This window comes from Polypterus senegalus, chromosome 4, assembly GCF_016835505.1.
Source record: "Polypterus senegalus isolate Bchr_013 chromosome 4, ASM1683550v1, whole genome shotgun sequence".
Classification (NCBI taxonomy): domain Eukaryota; kingdom Metazoa; phylum Chordata; class Cladistia; order Polypteriformes; family Polypteridae; genus Polypterus; species Polypterus senegalus.
The window spans coordinates 250,389,960-250,414,404 of NC_053157.1; the positions used below are offsets into that span (position 1 = coordinate 250,389,960).

The 24,445-nt window shown below is 43.7% G+C and overlaps 1 protein-coding gene across 1 annotated transcript in view; it reads left to right on the plus strand.

Annotated features, from left to right (window-relative positions):
• Window positions 1–2: 2 nt before the first annotated feature.
• The window catches only part of LOC120529037 (stonustoxin subunit beta-like), a 31,167-nt gene continuing 6,724 nt past the window's right edge, over window positions 3–24,445 (plus strand). The window contains exons 1-3 of the mRNA XM_039753099.1: window positions 3–45; window positions 1,067–1,249; window positions 21,428–21,861. Coding sequence (XP_039609033.1) covers window positions 1,210–1,249; window positions 21,428–21,861 — 474 coding nt within the window. The 5' untranslated portion in view covers window positions 3–45; window positions 1,067–1,209. The remainder of the gene's footprint in view (window positions 46–1,066; window positions 1,250–21,427; window positions 21,862–24,445) is intronic.

Sequence of the window (24,445 nt, forward strand, 5' to 3'; positions counted from 1 at the left end):
CTGAAGGAGCTTTCAGAGACCAAGGACCATCTCCACTTCTTGCAGGTGAGAGTGACACTTTACAGGGAGTCTGATCAGACTGGGGTGTGTGGGACCTGAGAACATTTAGAGTGAAATTGAAAAGATCTGAGGAATTTTTACAGCACACCAAGAACGGGCCATTCAGTTCAGCACAGATTGTCTTTTCACATTTTCTTAACATTTTCAGTGTTCTGTTTACAATCTTAAAGTTCCTACCTCCATGAGCATGACAGGCAGATTAATCTGCAGGTGTTTTTGTGACAAAATTAATTTTCATGAAATTTAATAAATGACATCTAATAAAAGATGGTGAAAACTATTCTGCCAGGCCACGTTCTGGTGTCTCCATCCTTAAACTGATGAGATTCAAATCCTTCAGCATTTCCTCACAGCTCAGACCCCACAGTTCAGTCTCATCTCTCATCTCTCATTTTTCTTGTCTGCTTTTATCTCTCACTACACACAATAGTCCTGATGTCGACGGTGTTTCGCACACGTTATGGAGATTCTCTTCTTGATTTACACTCCACAAATGGTGTGCATTACATAACTCAGCGTCCACTTAGATTTCTCTACTTTATGTTGTTAAAGATGATGATGAGGACACATAGGCTCACAATAATTCCTCACTTCTGAGCTGCAGACCTTCAATTGCATAATCATATTTATGACCTTTCTCCCTAAATGTGTTAGTCTTTACATTTAGTTAAATTAACTTTGTCTCAGAACCATAAAAATCTCAATGCCTTGTTTTGTGTGCCAAGTCAATTCTGCACCCACCTGACGCCTCAATCCTTTTATCTTGACTCGCATCTCATGTTCTATGTGAAGGTTAAGGTTGATAATCTCTGATACTCCATTACATTCCACCAAATATTCTTTCATAAATAACCAACAAGTCAATGACAGGTGTTCTCACCATCTAAACCCATGCTGACTGCCCACCACTCTGATCCTTAATTCAGAAGAGCCCCCTCTTATCGGCATTACTTACTTTTTAAAGTCTCCTTTCTGAAATCCTGTCCCCTCTTCTCTCCTGATGCAGACTTTCTCATCTCGCTGTGTCCTTCCTACTGATGGAAGGACATTGGAAGGAAGGAATGGAAGGACACTGAGCTTCAATGTCATCGCTATATCTCATCTAAGGACCTGAGAAAGGAGCTGTCAGGTCTGAAAAAGAGTCTGGAGATGATCAGCCGGTGGGTCATCATGACAAGGACTCCATCAGGTAAGTGTGATTGTCTGGTGACATTGAGTTTGTTAATGAAGTCCATGAGGAGGACCAGAGTGACAATAAGAGGACATTAAGAGGTGAGATGCATGAAGATGACCGACTCTTTAACAATAAACTGTAAGCCATTGCTGTTAAGGATTTTTCTCTGTATAGCGCCTTTCACTGTGACTAGCTGAGTTATAACAGATTCTCAAAATAAACATTTGCTTTTAATCAGATGTTTTGGAATGTTAAGTTGAAATATTATCTATATATATAATTCATTAAGGCAAGACAACCATGGAAAGGGGCGTGGATTCACTAAGCCGCCGACAAGTGAGACACCTATGGCGCACGCAGGAAGGATCCACGGCCACCAACTCCAAGACCATTGGATACGATGACAACTCGCATGGCCACGCCCACCAACTCGGACACGACAACACAGAAAAAATGGCGTCATTTATATTCGTCTGTCGTAGAGGCCACATGCAGTGCAGGTCAGGTTAATGTCATGTGCATGTCATGCACCTCTGAGCTACGTTGGCTGTTCATAGAGGCATGTTTCTCGCGGAGGTGAATCGCCATATGCAGCGTGTGAAACGGTTTGCAAGGGGTATCCCATGGGATCCTTAAAACAATCCTTTACCACTGAGGTTAAAGCACAATGAAGTAAGCAGTCTTTAAAAAACGACTTTTCGGTTACGACGCACGACCGCGTGCACCATAGCAAACTGTTTTACACGCTACATACAGCTATTCGCATCCGCGACAAACATTCGTCGTCTTAGATGCTCCTGCTGGAACACGGAAGACGTTTCCCTGCCCACCAACACTCCTTTTTCACCGGCCGGTGTCTACCCTCGCTCTCTAGGCATTCACACTGCCTGCCCATTTGCCCGGACGCAAAAACTCACCGACCACCCAGTTAGTCCCTTTCGTCTGTGGTAAGAGTCCACATGCACATCTGGGCCACACGGCGTTTGTTATGCCGCAGGTTCACTATTATGTTGTATTTTGCTCTCTCCAGAGTTCCATCTCTTTTCATTCACTTACTGTTGTATTCTCACACCAACCCGTTTTAGACATCCGTGTCTTTCCAGAAGTGTTTAGCATTCAATAAATAATTATGCATGAGATTGACCGTGTGTCCACCAGGTGCAGAGAGGCGTGGGTAAGCTGTTGAACCCCATTCGGGCTGCAAGCCATGGAATTCCCACTAAGTGTGACTCATACGCCCCTATTCATTACGTCCCTACCCTTTGTGCACACCCCTCTCCTACCGTGGTTGGGTATCTTGGTGGATTATATATAGAAAAGCAGCCAAAACCGAGGGGTATCCCATGGTGTCCTTAAAACATTCCTTTACAACTGAGGTTAAAACACAATTAAGTAAGCAGTCTTTAAAAACCTAGTTTTCGGTTACGACGCACAACTGCGTGCACCATAGCAAACTGTTTTACACGTTACATACAGCAATTCGCATCCGCGACAAACATGCGTCTTCTTAGATGCTCCTGCTCTTTGTTCACACCCACCTCCCACCTCGCTATTACCGTGGTCTAGTGTCTTGGTGGATTATATATAGAAAGGCAGCCAAAACCGCACAGAGCAATGAAAAGTCTACAGTTCCATCTTTTCATTCACTTTCTGTTGTATCCTCAAACCCTCCCTTTTTAGACAACTGTGTCTTTCCAGAAGTGTTCAACCATCAATAAATAATTATGCGGCATTTGTCGCGGGTTCACTATTGTGTTGTATTTTGCTCTCTTCAGAGTTCCATCTTTTCGTTCGCTTAATGTTGTATTCTCACACCAACCCGTTTTAGACAACCGTGTCTTTCCAGAAGTGTTTAGCATTCAATAAATAACTATGCATGAGATTGAGCGTGTGTCTACCCAGCTTGGGTAAGCCGTTGAACCCCATTCGGGCCTCAAACCGTGGAATTCCCACTAAGTGAGACTCATACGCTCCCACTGGTTGTGTCCCAACCCTTTGTACACACCCCCCTCCCACCTCGCTGGTTGGGTGTCTTGGTGGATTATATATACAAAAGCAGCCAAAACTGCACAGAACAATGAAAAGTCTATGTCAGTCAGAGGTACATCTGGACTGTGTAAAGACGGCGACTCAAGTGATGAGTTGGAGGTGGGCACATGAGTAGGCAGTGCATACTGAACGAGAAATGATTGATTTTTGATTTTGGGACTCTTTTTATTTCCTTTGCTTTCCTCACTTTTAGTTCAATGAACAGAAATGTGTTTTAAATGGCTAAGCCGGCTCAGATCCCAACTTAATTGTTTATTTGAGAACAGAGAAGACGTTAATTGAATCAAATTGAGCTCAGCATCAGTGCTTTATAATATCAGAACATCTCAATCTGCTCCTGCTGTCTTCGGTGTCCATTACATTCTGCTGGATGGAGTCCACATTAAAAGTTCACGTTCATCCATTTTCAGCTGTGCTCCCCCTGGGCTCTCATGTTTTATATGCCTGCTGTTGTTTGCTCAGAAGTCGTGTCTTCCATCTGACATTTAAAAGGATTTTACACACCAAAATAATTTTATTTGATATATTTTGGTGGTGAAGATAAGTTAATTTCAGGACTGTGGCAGAACTCTGATGGCTTGAGGACCACCTGAACATTTGACTGAGTGCAGCCTCAGAGCACAGTGACAAGTTCAAAGGTAAAGCGCACTTCACAAATTAAAAATGACTTATGTTTACGCATAAAGATAATGATTTGTTTAAACTCAAGGTCAATTCAAGCAGGCCAGGGCACAAAGTCCATCCTGGCCATCCACCACAACAGACGTATATATGTCAGTCTGTCATTTTCAAACTTGCTTAGTCCTGAGGAGAGTGTTGGTGGTCTGCTGGTGCCTATCCCAGCTAGCGTACAGTGCAAGACAGGAACAACGTGCCAGCCCATCAAAAGACAAACACCCACACATACACACATACACACACACACCCCTGGCACACACACTAGGGCCAATTTAGTGTCACCAGTTCACCTAACCTGCATGTCTGTGGATTGTGGGAGGAAACTGGACAGCTGGAGGAAACCCACACAGACAGGGAGAACATGCAAACTCCATGCAGGGTGGACCACGACTGTGAACCCTGGTCTTCTTACTGTCAGGTAGCAGCACTACCAATGCACCACTGTGCCGCCCTACTGGATAAATGTAGTGTGAAAATAAGAAGAGAGAGTGGGTAAAAAGAGTTTGGGTACCACCCTGAAATACCCTGTTTAATGATGAAGACAAAGTAAAAAGTGTGACCCGACATTTGCGCGATAGACATATGATTGTCGACAAAATAGCGCCGATTAAATCGCGGCGTCAAAATCGCGCCGACAAAATCGAGAAAGTTTCATTAAATATGAATTACTAGTTTAAAGCATATATAATAATGTTTATTTTAGAAGTCAATATTATGAGACGCGGCATGCCATCAGCACGGTACGCAGATAGTCCTTAAGTTCATGCCCTGCATATGTAGGAAGAATTGCAGCAAGACGTCTTGATAGTTGAGCGTATTTAGAGTTGCTGGCTGCCTGACTGCTGGTAATTCTGCTTTGTATACGACGCGTTATGCCAACCTTCGACTGAGTTATTTGTTCGCGGCATGCCATCAGCAGTTCTAACAGTTATAACCTAGCACATAATGTGTACATAATGCGCACATACGCGTCCCACTCTCTTGGCCTCTCTCGCGATTCTGTCATTATGATTTTTGTCGGCGTGCATTTGTCGAAAACCAGTTAGCAGGTTTGTCGGCGCTCATTTGTCCTTTGCGGTTTTGTTGGGGCGCATATGTCTATCGCGCTTTTGTCGGTGAACCGTAAAAAGCACAAAGATGGAGCACAATGATGGCTTCTGCTGCAATCAAAGGCTGTCAAGTTACTTGTGGGTTGGAGCTCCGTCTTCCTCAGTCACAGATCTGTAATGAACACCCCCTTCTGTTGACATTTTATAGTGGTGCCCCAGAAGAGGCGGAGCTTAATTAACGGGCTGTGGAAGTGACGTCACTCATCTTGTGGTCTGTGAACTCACTGAAGTGATGACATAAGCAGGAGCAGCACCCTCTAGACTCAGGGTGGGATTTCTTAACTAGACAGAGCCCTGAAGATGTCAACAAACTGTACCTGCTTGTCAATATGTATCAAATACAGTATATTTATGACATTGTATGTCAGGGCAAAAAACAAACAATGGAATTCAAGGGACCCTCTGTAGACCCCCGTCATCAAATTGTGTTGGGGCAAAGATCAGAGCAAGGGGATAAAGCCATTTGTAAAACTTTGAGTGTTCCCAGGAGCACAGCAGCATCAAGAAGTTTGGGATATGTGTGGATAAATCTGAAGATAGCAGTTCACAGAAAATTCTAATGGAGTTTGGGAGGTTCTGCCAGGAAGAATGGGGTCAACTGGCCAAACCCAGGAGTGCAAAGCTGGTAGTGACACTGAGTCATGAAGACCACCAAAGGGGCTTCCACAAACACCTGAATTAAGTGCCTGAATACCTCAGGGAAGGAGAAGTTTCAGTTTAGATTTGTAATACATTTGCAGACCTTTCTGAGAACTTGTGCTGACTTTGTCATTATGGGTTACTGAGTGCAGATTGATGAGCAAAAATGGCAAATTAAAAAAGTGAAGGGGCCCGAATATGTTCTGATTATGTGAAAACTTATTTTTAATATGAATTGTAAATAAGGATCAAGTGAAGATAAAGATTTGGAGCACCTTAAGAAGCAAATTCCATATAAATTGATGTAAAAAGATAAAAAACAGTTGGTTAAATGGTAAGCTCAAAAAAATTACATTATGGTACAAAATGGTGGCAGCGCCCATTAAGAAGAACACGGACAAAAAGGGATAGGGACAAGGGACAATGGCCCGGAGGTGACGTCAGCCCTTTCTTCAGCATGGAATTATAATCAGATAAGCCTTTGTATCATTTGTGCACGTCTGACAGAATATTCTAAATTACGTTTTGCCTAATTTCTTATTAATTTCATACTTGTTCTATTCTACCTCAACACATTTTATAAATGTGTTTAAGAACTAAACTAAGATCCCACCATACCATCTTCACAGTTTCCATTCCTTTTCTCTTTTCTTTTTATTTTCAGCTCATGAAGGTCCAGTTTTCACCCTCCTGCCTCCTGAACCTCTGAGCAGAGATGACTTTTTAAAATTTGAGTTTGTGCTTTGACTGAATGGATCACCACAATAAAAATCATTTCAGTTTTAATAGACCAGGACAGTCTTAGGATATGAAAGTCTGAGTGTTGTGGCTGAGAGTGATGGGGGTCCTGTGACTGGTGCATTATGGAATAGGGAGACGCAGGCAGTGAATCACCAAAGCTGTCTGTTGAACCCGAGTCCTGATATGTCCATAAATGTTTAAAAAGGAAAAAATAAAATCCACGTCATGTGGTGCACTTACTTTATCACACGGCTGTATATGCAGACACAGTATTAGTTTAAGAATGAAGCACAGTTGTATGTGACATAAATTAAAGCTGACAAAAGTCCTCGTCATCCTCCATTCTTTACTCCACAGAGCAGACACTTTGCTTTGAGTTCTCGAATTCACAAATTTTAACCATTAAAACAAATGAAAATGGCAGAGTAAATTATTGGGGGTCCTGAGAAGTTCAAAGACCTCACTGGACTGTTGTGCCATCTCAAGCTGACTGATTCCTCTAATGAGTGTCACCAGGGCCTTCAGTCACTCAGTCAAGTCCTCACTCTGCTGTGTTGTGTCATTGTGTGCCTCACACTGAACAAGGACAAGAGAAGAGGAGGAGATGGCGAAGGTCACAGCCAAGGGTGGTCAAGGTGAAGACTACAAGACTGCCTTCAAAGAGCTTCATGTTCCAGTGAGCACAGCTACTAATATTCTCAAGATGTTTGAGGGTATGCAGGACTGTAGTCCACCTCCCTGATGAGACCACCAGAGTAAAGCTGACCTCTGATTGAACAGAAGGAGAGTTTAAATGGAGGAGATAAAACAAGAAAACATCAAGAGAGGCTCAGGAGGACCTCTGAGATCAAAGGACAAAAAAGCTAAGAGGACCAAGAATGGGAGAAAAGAAGACATTGGAATGTTGTGAAGTGTCTGCTATGAGCCCCGAACTGAATCCAAGTCAACATCCATGGACAGAGCTGAACATCACAGCTGGGAGAAAAAGGCCATCAGACATCAAGAAGAGTGGGCTGTGTGGGCAGTGAGTAGAAGACTCATCCAGAGCCACAGGAAGGGCTTGATGGCAGTTATTACCTCCAAATAATGAGCGACAGAACATGAGGTGAGGGTCTGAATCACTTTGTGTGAGCCATCGGAATTTGATTTATTGTTTCAAATAATCTGTGAAGGTGAAATACAAAGAAAGAGTCTGCTGTGTGGAATAAGAATGGTGGGTGACAGTCACTGGGGTCAGTTTACACTTATTTGACTGAAAAGTGGGATTTGTGTTTAAAAAGTGGAAGGGGACAAAAACTACTGGGGGGCAGGTCAGTGATACAAATAGTAGAGAGACAGATGTGAAAGGTGCTATATAATATAGAGATATTAAAGTCACTATATACTGTAAGAGATGGGAAAAAAAATGTGATAGATGGAGAGAGCAAAGAGAAAGACAGAATATAATAATATATAATATAAAATAGTATTTCATTCACAGGGTTTTCACAATGGAGAGAAAAAGCTTTTATGTCGTTCTTCCCAGCAATTCTTCCCAGGATGTTTTCCCTAATAACACCATTGCCGAATTTACCGTCAAATTAGCCGCCCCCAATTGAACTACAGGGCCTCTGGGAAGTTGCATTGGCCGAAATTCAGTATCCGCACACCTGGAATACCCTAGATAAACTGGATAATAATTTTATTGTGGTGTCCCCGTGAATAGTTAAATATTATACTATTCCATCGGGGTATTACGTTAGCCTCGAGAAAGTGACCTCCAAGATGAATGAAGCGTTGGCGAAAGAACCCCAAGCCATCGAGGGCGGTTCAGCCAACACTCCAATACCGGAAAACACCATGAGATTCCGGTACAGTGCTCTGGAGTGAAGATTCTATGTCGTAAGCACGGTGAAGGATGAATCTCTGCATGTCAAGGGACAGTTGGGGAGGATTTTAGGAGCTCATGCGGACGTGAACACAGGTCTGGTGAATGAAGCTCCTTACCCCGCGGATATCAGAGCATATCATATCATAAAACATACCTTGTACGTCTACAGTGACATTGTGTCTCACCAAAGAGTCAGAGACAGCTATGTCCCTCTCTTGATATGCGTACATATTGAGGATGAGATGAATAAGATTACCACAATCACCTATGACAGGCCACACTACTCTCCGGTCAGCAAGAGTCAGTTTGATACTTTGACCGTTGAAATAAAGACGGATCAGAACAAACCGGTTCCATTTCAGTTTGGTAATGTCATTGTCAAGTTACATTTCAGACCCTGTAAGAGTTGTATACACGACTAATATAGAAATGAGATCTTACCTGGACCCTAGCCCCTAGGTGCATTATTATGAAGCCCAAGCGGGCAATGGCTTCCCCGGGTTTTCTGTGGCCCCCGTGATATACGGCTCTGGGATCGGCGGAATATTTTGCGGGTTGTTTAGACAAGCTTTACCTCTCTTGAAAAGAGGATTCGAAATTGTCAAACCCCACATTAAATCAGCCGCTAAGAATATTGTCAAAGATGTGGTGGCAGGGGCCATGTCAGGAGCGATGACACGAGGAAGTGAAGAAAATCAAGCGGGGTCGGGTCTGATGGTGATGAGGAAAACTAAACGTAAGAGACCGCCCGGATCACGAGCTGCCCCGATCATCAAAAAGATGCGCCATTCAGCTTTTACATCATTTTCTTCTCTCCGACACAAGGATAAGTCCCGCGCCCGCAGAAAAAAGAAATCGAAAAACATTTTTTAACTCAAGATGTCGTTCGTTCATCGAATGTCTCAAGAGTGTCTGAAATCGAACTGGACTTGTTTACGGTACCCTATACTCAGACTAGCGTAGAAAAAAGCATCTACGTCGCGGTCCCCCCTCTCTCAGCTCTATCGGAGGTCTCCCCGTTGGAGTTTCTGATTACCGGGAATGGGGAAGACTACTTGGACCTGAATAACACGCTTCTACACGTCCGATGCAAAATCGTCAATGCCGACGGAACTAATCCAGGCCCCGTGGCCAGGGTAGCCTTTGTTAATTATCCGATAGCCGCCTTATTTTCACAAGTGGATGTCACCTTAGGAGATCGCTTAATATCACAGAGTTCCAGCCTTTACCCGTACAGGGCCCTTTTTGAGGAATTGTTAAATTACAGCAATGAAACTCTCAAGTTTCAATTTGCTTCGGGTCTTTTTTACAAAGCCACGGCCAACGAACATGAAAACACCGCCTTGGACGGACCAAATGAGGGGTTCAAAAATAGAAACGGATATACGCCCAGGGTAAAACAGTAGAACTCCTCGGCCTATTCATTCCGACCTATTTTTTCAAGAAAAATTAATTCTAAATGGGGTGGATGGCAGAATAAAAATGGTACGGAGCAAAAATGAATTCTGTCTGATGTCCGGAGATGCCGAGCGTTACAAAGTAAACATTTTATCCGCCGCTCTTTTTGTCAAGAAAGTTAAAGTTTCGGTGGCGGTGAAAATAGGGCACGCCCAAGCTCTCACCAACGCCAATGCCAAGTACCTCGTGGAAAGAGTGAATATGAAAGTTCTCAGTATGCCAGCCGGGATCCAAGTGAGCAATCAGGAGAACCTGTTCTTGGGACAAATACCCAAGTACGTGGTCCTAGGCCTGGTGGATAATGATGCCTTTTCAGGAGATTACGCCCAAAACCCCTTCAATTTCAAGCATAACCAGGTGGAGTTCCTGGCCTTGTATTTGGATGGAGAGCAGATTCCCGCCAAACCATTTCAACTTGATTTTGCTAATGACATCACAGCTCGAGAATATTACAACCTCGTGCTGGCCTCCGGAAAGCACTTGAAAGACCAGCCTCTAGCCATCAAACGCTCTGAATTCTCCCAGGGGTATACCCTCTTTGCCTTTGATTTGACGCCCGATCAAGAATGCGGAGACCATTTCTCCTTGATGAAAACCGGGAACATGAGATTTGAAATCCGCTTTCGACAGCCCCTACCCCATACTGTGAATCTAATAGTGTACGCCGTCTTTGACAACATTATTGAAATAAACCAGAGAAGAAACATACTTTATGATTACTAAAAAAAAGCATGAACACCCTGCAGATCGACAAACTCCTGTCCAGTAATCCGTACACAGAAAATCTGTTTTACAGAGTGCTGGCTTGCGACCAACTGCCAGAAAAGATACTCACGGCTCTCCCGTCCATGATCGTCATCAATACTCACCGTCAAAATCAACCCGGAGAACACTGGTTGGTCATACATCTCAGAGAAGACGGAACTGGAGAATTTTTTGATTCCTACGGCGCCCCACCAGACTTTATCTATTTTCCTGAGGAAATATACAGCTTTTTAAACAGAAACTGTAAAGACATTATTCACCATACCCATCAGCTTCAAAGTTGGTTTTCTACCATCTGCGGACAACATTGTATTTTTTTCCTGCATCACAGAGAGAAAGAACATTCTTATAAAGAGGTCATGAACCTGTATTTTAATGAAGTCACCAAGAACGATAATATGGTTAAAAAATTTGTCAACACCTTGTCTAAAAACCCTTATAGGGGTTTTCAGGATCATCCCTGCATGCAAAGTTCTAGGCCCTGTCATTAACTTAATAAAGAATAGACCGCCTGTGTAATCCAATGTAATATTTTATTAAAAACAAAAATATAATTACATTTCAATAATGAATCCATTCATTCTTTTTGCGAGATCTGGTTTTCCTGCCCACAGGTGTATCGGAAGCAGCAGCAGCAGGGACCGAGGCAGAGGCAGCAAAGGCAGAGGCCCCATCCGGGGCAGAAGTTTTGAAACTCTCTAGAAGTTCTCTCATGTCGCAGTTCGTCACGGCAGAGGTCGGAATGTTCAAACCAGCCAGGGCCTTAATAAATTCTTTCCACCCCCTAGGTCTCCGATAGGACGGCATGTTGTGACGGGCGGTTAAGTTTCGCATTAGATCGACCATATTTGTACCGGGTAACGGTTCTCCACGAAACATAAACTCTCCCAAGCCATTCCAGTAGGTCGTATTAGGGTGATGCGACATTTTCTGTAAAATAATTTCGGTATATTTCTTTGATTTATCTGGAGCACTTTTAAAAATTTCGTCATACACCCTTTCTTCTGGGGTACTAGGGGCCTCTTTGAGAGCTCCAGACGGCTCCTCCTGGCTCTCAGCAGGCAGCAATAACATCAGAGAACCGGATTGTTTATCCGCTTTTTTCACAAAGATCAGGTATCTTTGCAAGACGGTTGTATAAAGTTTTACTTTTGCATTGGCTCTCAAGTCAACGCGTTCAAGTATGAGTTTCATTTGTTTATCCAGTTCACTTTCCGTAGCTCTTAAAAGGTTGTTGGATGTTGGGGCTTTCTGATGCCATTGAGCCATTTGTTGTTGAGGGACCAGGTACATCTTGCGCGTGTATTCCATATTTATAATCTCGAACCTATTAAACTAGTAATGAAAGGAATGGCAGCGCTTAATAGGGCTCCGAGAAACCCTCCTTTCTGATTTAAAAGGACTTTTTTCTTTTTAACTGTGAGTTTTTTATCGCCGAGTTTTTTAACGGAGCAACGATGCTTCTTCAGCAACTTGAACTGTCTGGAAGTCAGGGGTACGTGGCCTTTTAAAGTATTGAGAGCTATTTCGGCCAGAGCGTAAATGAAATCGTCCAGAGCCTCGCTCAACAGCGCTTTTCTTCAGCGACAGGACACTCTATGCAGGGTCTTGAGCAGAGGGAGATTTCGTTTTATTCTGCACGACATGCCGGCTCTTTCTCAAATACTCGGGAAATTGCCCGTCTTTATCTTTTCACAACGTAGGCCGCAGGCCAGTTGGGAGGAAACATTCCAGTACGTAAACGAAATTCATCAGGCGTCTGGGCTTTCAGATCCACCAACAGATAACCGTAAGGGGACCACGTAGCGTCCTCAAAGGCCTCCAAGAAAAATTTCACCCTGCCGGGGTACATTTGACGCGCTAAATTCATAATTTGCAGCTTATCTCTCCAGTTTTTAAACAGGGTGATGTAATTGGCATTCAGATTTATCATTCTATTTTTCTTGCCTTGAAAAAATAAATTTTGGACCAAGTAAATGATGGACAAATTCCGGTGATGAGTATATTTTGTGAAGGCCCTCTCTATCTCTTGGCTATGGCTCGCCTGTTCCATCAAATCGTCGACAATCACCAAGTTCACTCGGTCAGGTGGCAGTAGTTCATCGTCGCTTAAGGAGGCAGGTAATCCCTCCAAAAATCTGATATTGGGAACTTGGGCTAACAGTTCGTTGTACAGAGTCTGCCAGCAGCTATAAAACCAGACTATATTGTCAGGGCAGCGAGAAAGTACATGGTCTGCACGCTCCAAAAGCTTTTTCACATAATGCGATTTTCCCGAATAGGAGGGCCCAGAGACTATTTTTGAGAACGGATACTGAAGTCTAATGTCAAAACACTCTTTAGTATCCATAGGGGAGAGATGTGAAATCGGGCAAGAGAACCCTTTTGTTGTACACCACTCTGAATCTTTTTCTGAGTGGACGATTTTGCAACGTCAGGTTCTTTTTGTTCCTATGAATCTGCGTGCCGTGAACCGTTATTTCTTTCGTGACATCGTGTTCTACAAAACTATGCACTAGATCCATTAATGAGTATAGGTTTACCGCTTGAACCGTTTCGTGATTGAGAGTAATGCCCTTTACCTTCATGCAGACCTTGCCTTTGAACGTTTTGTACGCGTACGTTTTCGGACCCCCCGAAACAAATTCTTCTATGAAGTCGTCAGTATCTAGTTCGCTGGTGAGTTCACCTAAATAGTCCCCGAGCGGCGGAGTGTACTGGCCAGGCGAGGCTGTGAGGATAACAGAATCTGTATCATGATACAGAATCCTTGGCCCTAAACGATCCAACAATTCGTACAATTCTAGGTGGACATAGGCTGTGGTGAAAGCAGCGATCACCACATTGATGGGCCCGGGTAGAACGTATCTATCATCGGCATACCTCCACTGCACTTGAGCGAGTTCATCGCTGATAAAGCCAAAATAGGAGACCCGATACACGTCTGAGAACAGGTAATCGAAGAATTCTTGGGTGTGTGTAACAAACGTCATGGTCAGCTGGTTAGGCTTCTGACCAAATTTTCCCCAAAGAGAATTCAGAAGTAGCTTGGGAATTTGTCTCTTAGCGGGGTTGAAGGCTATGTTTTCACTCTCCAATAATACGCCTTCTTTTAAGAAATAGTCATCCACATAGCGCCGGTGGGACGCTTTGTCCCGGGCCCACGATGGCCAGCCGGAGGCCTCCTGTTTGCCTTTCAGATGAATTTTGATGTACTCAGAAATTAAATCTGCGGTTCTCTGTTCGTAATGCCATATCTCATGAATTTTTAAAACTCTGTACCCTTTATCTAAGGCCTTGAGTATCTCGACGCTGCACCAGGTTTCTGTTAAAGACCTTTCCTGCTCATTGTGACGGCAAAGGCCGGTGGACGTCTGGGTTTCTGCACACGTACGACACAGAACGAACATCAATTTATCACAAATTCTTAAAGGGAGGACCGGAAAATACAAATTGCGAGGGGCTAACATGGTGATTTTAATTTGCCCGAAGTATTTCTTAAGATCACCAAACTCCTCAAAAACAAAGGTCGGGTGGCTGATCGGGTAGGTTTTTGTTTTGTTGACGTAAGGGTACAGACTTGTAAAATCGTAATAATGCATTTGCTCGTCGCCTTGAGCCTTATGATATAATTTGATCGCGTTGGTGCACCCTCCATACAGGGCGTCACGGGGATTGATAGGTTCAAAGCGCCTTAAGAAATCCTGAAGTTTTGAGTCCTCTTTTTTCATGCGTTCCCATTGATGTTCCCAAAGCACTCTCACCGTCAGATTAAATGTTTCATGCAATTTATTGAGTTTGTCGTCAAACGTTCGAAACAATTCGGCATAAGGCGTCCCCATGAGAGGATGTTTGGCTTGCGCCTCATAGCACTCTGAACATCTGTGATAAAAGCAGCCAGCAAACTCAAAGGCCGTCGGGACACCCTGAACTTCGGCGTAACCATCTAGATAAAAGGATCCCATCTTGACTTCACCGTGATTCAGGGCGTGCCGAATGTTTATTTTTTCCTTCTCGGAAAGAAACATTAGCCATTGAATAGAAGCATTAGAATAAGCTTTGTGAGTGCTTTTGTAATGATCACTCGGAATGATTCCGATTGCATTATCAGGCATGCAGTTTTGTCTGTACATGGACAGGCACAGGGAAGTTAGGGTCATACACTGAAAAGGATCAATATCACCGATCCTTAGCACTTCCTCTCTAAATTTCATGCACGCCGTTCTCAAAATAACCACGTCATTTCGACAATAGTAGGCCATTTCTTGTCTAAAGTTGAAGGTACCGCTTTTAATCGAGTCGTACCAAGACAAAAACTCCTCTCTTTCCTGGCTCATCATGCACTCAAAACCGTAATATTTAGGTTCGGGGTACGGTTCAATGTAATTTTGATTTTCAGCAGTGTTAAAGAAATGGGGAAAGTACCCTTTTTGAGCCTGGAATCCCAGGGCTTTGGGCATATTGCTCAATTTCATAGGTAAGAAGTTCAACGAATCAATAAATCTCAAGTTATAATCTTCTTCTATAAAGCACATTAGTTTACAACCCTGAAATGTAACAAACGGAGTTTGTCCGCTCTCGACGAGATATTTCATAAGGAAATAGCCGTCATACCCCTTAGAATTGTGAGCTATGAACGTGTAATCTTCATATTTTGGACATCGATATCTGTGGAAGAACTTTGCTACGCAGTCCTCACCGGCCTGACTCCACGATTGACCGTTCCAGTGCATGCAGTGGGTGTAATTGGGGATGTGGGTTCCGTCATCTTGACGGCACTCAAAATCGTAGAACACATAGTTTTCATGGATCGGTCTTTGCGGTAATCTTTGAATAAAACACTGATGATTTTCATCCGACTCTTTCACGACCGCTCTACAAACGCGGCAGTGTTTGGGTCGACACTTGTGAGGTTTTGACTCGGCATTCACCATGTTTTTCTGGTTGCAGAGAGCGCAGACTTTATGGGTATCGCAGAGGCTTTCAGACCGACGCGTCTTTTCATTAAATTTATGCGTTTTGTGGAGTTCGACAGAAACAATGGCAATCGGAACATCGAAAGCTTCCCCGTCAACCCCTCGACAGTCTATAGATAAACAGACGTCGCAGTGCTGCTCGCAACGATGTCGTGACGGGCTAGAAAATCCCGTATAGCAGAAATCGCAGATGTAGTCAAATCCCAGAAAGCCTTTTAGATTCAAAATACCGTAATAATGCTCATGGTGCAAAAACAAGAACGCCGTCTTTGGTTTTTGGCCCTGAGACGCTTCAAATTTTAATAGAGCGCTAGTGTTCGGTTCCCGGTACCAGACGATAATTTTGATACCCATGAGCCTCTCAAATTTTTCTACATCTGAAAACGTTACTTTCTGATCCGTTGATAACCCGACCCTGACGTGCAGTTGACGAGCCTCTTGGTCACACAATTTCTGATTGTTTCTGAATCTGTCATTTAATACAGCCAGCAAACCCCTGGCAAAACAGCACTGATCATCCGGATTGAAGGAGATCCATAGGTACTTCCATTTCTTTTGAATGATTATATCGTTGAAAAGGGTACGTGCTTTACGCTTAGGACCCCCACCACCAGCCGGAACCCTGACTACCTGAACGATTAGTGTCAGACTGGAATCAGCTAAAATAGTGGCGTGACTCTGGAGAAGTAATTCAATTTGATGAAAAAGTTCTCCACAGAAAGCGTGCCCGCCGGGGTTAGGGAAAAAACACTGGGGTTGAGAGATTCGGCACGTAATTCTAGTTGCACTAGATCCTGAGGATTCAAAGTGTTGGTAAAACTGTCTAAAATTTGCCGAAGGGTCTCGTGTATATGATGAAAACTTCGGCGAATGAATCAAGTGTGTAGGCCTCAAAAAAACTGAAGCGGTGTCTAATCTCGATATTGTTAAATTTTGGACGCTCCGTGATAGACAAATTATTTAATCGAGAGGTGCAGGGTTGCAGAGAGCTTACTGACGGCTCTGGAGATGAAGGATTCTCCGTATGTGAGGTAGAGGTTTGTGGAGAATTTACTGACGGCTCTGGAGATGAACGATTCTCCGTATGCGAGGTAGAGGGTTGTGGAGAGTTGGTTTCGAGACTCAAGTTTACCCCGGATGAATTAGTCACTCCTGATCCTGTCTGAGGATGCGGGGGTGAATTACCCGACTCTGTTAAGGCCTCAACAGGCGAGTGTTGAAGATGGGCCTTACTGGGCCCTGAGGTACCTGATGTACACAATGTATGTGAGACCCCTGAGGTAGAAGGTTGTGGGGATATTACATTCGTGTCTAGGGCATGAGTCTGTGGTGAAGGGAATGAAAACGTTCTGTCCTCAGAAGAGGTATTCTTCAAAAGCTCCAGCAGAGCGTTAACTACGGCTATTTCATCAGAATTTAGAGCCTGGAGCGAATTATTACTCAGGTCAAAATTGTAGATCGGGTGTGTTACGGGGAATGGTGATTGAACAATTTCAGGAGATCGTGGAGGGGTGGGGATTTTAGGGGGCTTTATAGAATATTCGAGGTTATCAGACATCTCTTTTAATAGTCTCAGGTTTTCACTGGATGGTCTTTTCCTACCTTTACGCCCTGCCGGATATTCACACCCACTGTCTGTTTCCCGCCGTTGCGGTCACTGTCACTGCTGTCGCTGCTGCTGCTGGACCCGTTTTCAGGCATGACCTAAATTTAATCAAAGGTTACAGTTATGATCACAGAGTATAATAATAATAATAATAATAATAGTAATTTGCAGTCAATGTTATTTTTCATGCAAAAAAGTAATATAAAACCTATCCTTTAATTTTGGATTAGAACCATGTAAAAAGCATACAGATGCATCAAATGTAAGCACATTTCGGGTATGGAATTGTACATAGGAGCCTCTAATTCTCAAATTGCTCCAGTAACAGGCCAAGGTTTTCAGTCAGCTCTTGCAGTCTTTCTCGATGTCTCTGTTCGTGTTCAGGCCGGAGGGAATATCGTGATGAATAACAATTTTGACGCCGAGATCCGTGGTCAGAGTGAGTCGTTGTCAGCGAAGGGGACACCCGGCGGACTGAACGCCGTCCGCTGCTGTCAGAGGGGACGGGAGAATGCCGTCCGCGGCTGTCAGAGGGTGTGGGAGAATGCTCGACGCTGATCTCAGAGGGGGGTGGTGTTTGTGGAGTCTGCCAGTTACGATAGAGGGCTAGATTTTCTGAACCATCCAACAACTGCGTTAAAACACCCGGGGAACCTGAAAATAAAAGTATGCCCTTTTCAGTTAAAGACCTCTTTTCACAAAATCTGGAGATACGTCTGTACCCCTGTGTTTTTCTTCGATAAACTAAAAATGATACTTACTGCGATTGGTCAACTCGGGGGATTCCCTTTGAGAAACTGTTTCATTCAGTAAAGGATTTTCGTCTACAAAAAAAAGAAAACGTATACGCTCATTAAAACAACAGTCCACACACACACACACACCCAGGCCGATAATAACCCAGGACGTTTTAATACGAGTCACCCCCTTTTCACTCCCAGTTCAAACCTATAGAAGCACGGCATTATAAAAAACTGCGTTTCTTCGATACACTGAAAATGACACTTACTGAGGATGTAGAACTCAGGGGATTCCCTTTGAGAAACTGTTTCGTTCTGTAAAGGATTTTCGTCTACAAAAAAGAAAATGTATACGCTCTTTAAAACAACAGTCCACACACACACACACAATAAATAATCCAGGACGTTTTAATACGAGTCACCCCCTTTTCACTCCCAGTTCAAACCTATAGAAGCACGGCACTATAAAAAAACTGCGTTTCTTCGATACACTGAAAATGACACTTACTGAGGTTGTAGAACTCAGGGGATTCCCTTTGAGAAACTGTTTCGTTCTGTAAAGGATTTTCGTCTACAAAAAGAAAAAGTATACGCTCTTTAAAACAACAGGCCATACACTCTCACACACACTCTCTCACTCACACACACACACAGGCAGATAAATAACCCAGGGTGTTTTAATACGAGTCACCCCCTTTTCACTCACAGTTCAGACCTATAGAAGCACGGCACTATAAAAATAAATAAATAAATAAATAAATAAAAATAAATTCTATTTTAATAATGCTTACCGTGCCCGTCTGGGACGATAGCTTCTGCAAGATAGTCAGTATGAAGAATGATAATATTGCATTTTAGCCATTCCAAATTACAAAGCAACGTTCAATGAATGCCAATAAGACGCACCATTTTGAGAGACATTCATCTTGTTTTTTTCTTAACGGTTTGCAGACGTGTAAGACCTATGGGCTACTCGCGGTGTTATTTTATACGAAAAGAATTTTTTGAAGTTTGAACGGTAATTTATAATCACAGATATGGAACATTTTGGCAGACAATTTACACGGCCAGGTATCTATCTGCTGAAAAGGTAATCTCTGCATCTCCAGTAAATATTAAACAGCCATCCTTTTCTCTAGCCAGACCTTGAGTTTCCCAGATAAAGGATGATCCTAAACTCCCTTAAAAGAGATGAAAAAAATGACATAAGCAGCTTCAAAGTGCCTTTCTTTACTCCCAGAAGGACCTCAAAAGAATTCCTCAGCGGCGTGGGAGTCATCCTATGAGTTGCACAGCTAAAGGATGCAATCATCCCTGCCGGAACCTAAACTTCACTTTAAAAATGAAGCACAGCTCATGACTTTATGGTCTCAAGGGGGATGGGTGCTCGAAACGGCCAGAGAGAGAGCGCTTGGCACGCGGCAGTTAGGGGTGTGGGGTTGGGTTTTACCAGCCCCGTGTCAGCGTTCTGAAGGCTTCAGGAGCCGGCATGCGCACGCAGACTTTCCTTTCTGTATGTAGAGAGAGAGCAGGGCCTGCTCGCAGGGGGTCTGTTAAAAGCTGACTGAGAAATGCTGACATTTGGTCTTTCTCTCTGGGATTCTGTCTAGGATTTTCTGTGAGATGGAAAAGGCATCTTGATTTAGATGAACCAAAGATGAGATAGATATTTTAAATAATAGATACATGGGTTCTTACCCAAAGCAGGAGAGGCTATAAGGTAGCTCGGCCCGGCTGGAACGTTGGGACCTGGGGCCTAGATTCCATTTTCCTGGTCAGAGTCTTTACAAAATGCTTGGCTGTTTTATACCACCCTTTCTGAAGTGGCTGGGAAGTGTGGGAAGGCTGGCCGTCAAGTACGGCCTGACCCGCAGGGGCTGAAACAGGGTGCGATCGCACTGGCTGGCTCAGACCGTTTCTGCCAGATGACAGTTTGTCTGTGAGATGGGCAAAAAAGCCTGGAGCTGCAAGTCATAAAGCCAAGATGAGATAGATATTTTAATTTCGTGTTCATGTTAAAATCATAGATAGAACCGAAGAAGAGGCATCGCTTTTTTATACCTCACTTACAGAAGGGCTTTCAGCAGGGAGCACGCGTCCTCCGGAGAGAGGACTGGGAAGTGTGGGGAGGCCGACCGTCAGGTGCCGCCTCACCTGGGGCTGAGGCAGTCCCTTCAGGCTGACAGGGTACGGATGGGAACGTGCTGGGACTGGTCCAGGGACGACCTTGGGCATGTCTGGGCTTGTCGAGGTAAAGGCTGTAACCTGCCTGGCTTGTTTTTCGGGAGAGGGGGGCTAGGAAGTGGTTGGGGGCTGGTGGGGAGTTCAAGGAGAGGGTAGACATCCATCAAACGGCCCTTAAAAGTTTTCTGGCCATGCAGGTGGGTGTGGGGTGGGAGCGGGTTCAAGCAGGGGGCAGACATCCATCAAACGACCCTTGACAGTTTCCTGAACCAATCAGGTGCCGGGGCAGTTTCAAGGAGGGGTCAGACATCCATCAAATTCCCCTTGACAGTTTCCTGAACCAATCAGGGGCCGGGGGCGGGTTGAAGGCAGAGTCTGGGCGGGGATTGGGGTCCCATCACCCATCCGCCGCCAGGGGGCGGAGCCAAAGGGGAGGGGCCGGGTCACATGGAGGGGCTGGGGAATTCCGACGTGACGTCATCAGGAGGCGACGGGGCGGGACTTCTGGTCTAGCGTCATCAGGACGGGACTTCCAGTATGACGTCATAGGGGGCAGGGCTTAAAAGTCATTAATCATTTTGATTGACAGTTTGACAGAAACCCCCTGGCTTATACTACTAAGGCACCATATAATAGAAAAAGGAGGAAGGCAGTGTGGTGTGGTGGTGAAGACTTTGGCGTTCAAACTCTGAGGTTGTGGGTTCAAATCCCAGTACTGACACCACTGTGTGACCTGAGCAAGTCACTTCACCTGCCTGGGCTAAAACTGGAGAAATAAAAGACAAGGAAACAATGGAATCTCAGATGATGGGAGTCACCATGGATAAGAATGACAGTCAAATAATAAAAAGAGATGACAGGAAACACACTAAAGAAAGAAAGAGAGAGACAATGACAGATGGGAGAGGCACTATATGATAGATAGATAGATTTAAAAAAAAAACAAATGCAGATTGGCAACTTATATTGAAATAATTTATGTGTCTGTGAATTATGGCAGTGTATTGATATTAAATGAACTTTCAATTTACTTTGACAGTATAAAGTGTAATTTTAATTCAGCCAGCGGTCAGTGTGGACATTCCATTAGAACTTTGACCTCCACGTTGATCTTATGGTGTTTATCATAATTTCCGATGACTCAAATGACTTCCAAATGTTTAAATTGCCTGCCTTTCACTTATTGTCTTTTGATGTCTTTTAGTGATTTTATTCTTAATCCCTAAAGATTCTGTCCAATCAAATGAGCTCTTTACTATTATTGTCTCCTCAGCGCAGCTCCTGATTGGTTCTTGTTAATTGTCTGTGTTGTGCTCCGCCCCCAGTCCCATTACACCCTCCCAGATTTCCTCACTCGTTTTCTTTTCTCTCCTTTCAGACTTCTGTCCCCTCACACTGGACGTCAACACGGCAAACAGATACCTCCATCTGTCTGAAGGGAACAAGAAGGTGACATGGGAGTGGACAAAAACTGAATATCCTGATCATCCTGATAGATTTGACAAGTGGTCTCAAGTTCTGTGCACAGAGGCTCTGACTGGGACTCGCTGTTACTGGGAGGTGGAGTGCAGTGGAGACTTCATGGTGATTGGAGTCGCATATAAAGGACTGGGCAGGAAAGGATGGGACTGTGAGTGCGGCTTTGGACAGAACGACAAGTCCTGGTGTTTGTGGTGGTCTCTTTTCTGGTACTTTGTGCGTCATAATAACCAGTGGACTGTAATCGGCGCCCCCCACAGCCCCAGAATAGGTGTGTATCTGGACTGGCCTGCTGGCTCTCTGTCATTTTATAGCATCTTACACACTGAGAAAGCAGAAAAAACATTATTAATTGTTATGATTATAAGCATCCATCCATTATCCAACCTGCTATATCCTAACTACAGGGTCATGGGGGAGCCAGCCCACCCCAGATGATTATAAGGATTTAACTCACAAAATACCAATGACTGTATTTTGTATTAATCATGCTGCAGAGAGCTATATGATTTTTATTTCTAAAAATATAAGACAAAATGTAATTTATGAATGAATAAATAAGGATTATTAATCTAATCAAACAAATATAATCTTATGAAGATATTAAAGTTATAAGAATGTAATCTCTTTACAACTAATGTAATAGGGAATAAGAAACTGCTTAAATTGGGTTTGTGTGTGTCTACTTAGAAGGGCACATTCCTTAGAAATGGGAATGCCTGGCAGTTCTTGTTTTTGCTCTCCTCCTCTATGTCATAAATTAAAGATGTCGCCCGTAATCTGTGTATGACCTCAAAATGAACTGTAATGTCTTCTTTCTGTTCTCTCCTTGGCTAATGAATAAGCTAAGTAATATAAAGAGGATTTTTTTTCTTTTAAGCAAGACTGTCTGTTCTGACCAGCCAGTGGCACTGAGCTTGGGGGGTGGGAGGGGTGGGGGGCTGCAGTCTCTCTATCTCACCAAGAATAAAGAACTTGCTTTTTACTTTATACAGTATATTGGGGTCCGTTTCTTTGTCGTTCCTGACTTCCAGTGACCACAACACAATGACCCTCCTGCACAGGTTCAACACCTCCTTCACTGAGCCCCTCTATCCAGGGTTTTATCTTAACTCCAGTGTAAAAATCAGCCATCTGACACCATGTGACCACTGACCAGTACCCCCCAATAGTCACTTGATGTCCCCACAAATGAAGGTCCTCTTTGTGTTTGTAGTTTGGGGTGAAATTAAATTTACAGGATGGGTGGGTTTGGGGGGGGGTAGCACCTCTGTGATTGAATTTGTGGATGAGAATGAGGGGCGAGTGCGGCTGTCAGGGTCTCCATTATTATTGGGTCTGAGTAGCCATTCAGGTGTGTGTGTGTGTGTCATAATGAAGTACAGTGAGTCCTCAGACCTACAAATACCAGTCTGACCAGCAGGGGTCACTTTTGATTCACAGTCACATGTCCTTCAGGCTGACACCCCAACAACTACTGAGGCCCCCAAGTGTCACTGAATGTCACCTGTTAAGTAGGACAGGCGTGTGGTCCTGCTGGATCAGCACAACTGAAAGGCGCTATACAGACTCAGTATGGAGAGCTCTTGAATAGTGACTATATGTAGGAGCAGAGAGTGACAGATGAGACTGGAGTGTTGTCCACTCACCAGACGTTTTGTGACCCTCCATTGGTAACTCAAAGGATCCTTCACTTCAGAATGAATTCACTGTGAATGTCTGAAGATGAGGACTCACCGGTCAGTCAGATGTCGGCCATACTGACAGAGTTTGGTGTTTTAGTTGATGTCACATTAAACTTAAAACTGCACCTCCTCCTTGTCCCCAGATTTGTCACTCTTGGTACCCTGAAAGCTCCAACATCTTCACAAAATGAATTCTTGGTCAGTTGGCAAACACTTGACATGGGTGCACATGTGTGGCTTTCCAGTGAACTGGCACCCCGTCCAGGGTTGGCCCACCTCGTCCACAAACCTGAAATTGAAAAGCAGATAAGAAAGACAAGGAATGGACAGAAGGGGTCACTGATTGGTCAGTCGCCAAACTACTGCCTCTTGTGGCCACTCTAAATATTACACAGCAATTGATAAAATATGGAAATCTAAAAGATAAAAGCAGAAAGCATTCAGTGAAATCCTGAGCAGTGAAACATGAAAGGAGAGAATGAGAAACAATCAGAGAGTCAGACGAATGGAGACTTTAACAGGAGGATTGAGGGGTGGGACTGAAGTGCAGTGGCGCCCTCTAGTGGACACCCGCCATATTACACACATGGGAAAGGTCAGCAGTGAAGGGGGGAGAAAAGAATAGAGTGCAGTGTAAAAGAAATAAGAATAAAGTAAAAACACAAGAATAAAACACCTGAAATAAAGAACTTTAAATATTATATCTAAAACTAATTAAGATTTAAATGAATTAAGAGCAAAATAAGGGCAACGCGATCACACAGTCACATGACCTTCAGAGCTGACAGGTGAGCTGATTCTTCTGTAGCCAAACTGCCCCCTCTAGTGGCCACTCTCAGTATTAAATGAATGGCAAGGCTGAGGGGGAGGAAACAATTGGGTTTGATCAAATGGATATTTAGTGCAGATTTCTTAATATTGTCATTAGCTTTAAGGACAGTGCAGCTTTGTTAGGTTATGGAAGATACTCTATGGGAAAAGAACATTTATTTGAATTAAGCTTATAATAATGGTTATGTATTAACAAAACACAAATCTAATAATTCTTTACTTTTTATAAGATGAACTCCCAATGGTGTTTGGTGAATAAACAGTAAGAATGACTGACATTTGTCAAATCTGCTCCTCTGTGACCTTCTGACTTGTCCACACCTCTGGTCACATCTCCTGTGTTGTCTGATCTGAAGATATAACACTCCATATTTATGATCCATTTCTTAATAGCGCTGGAA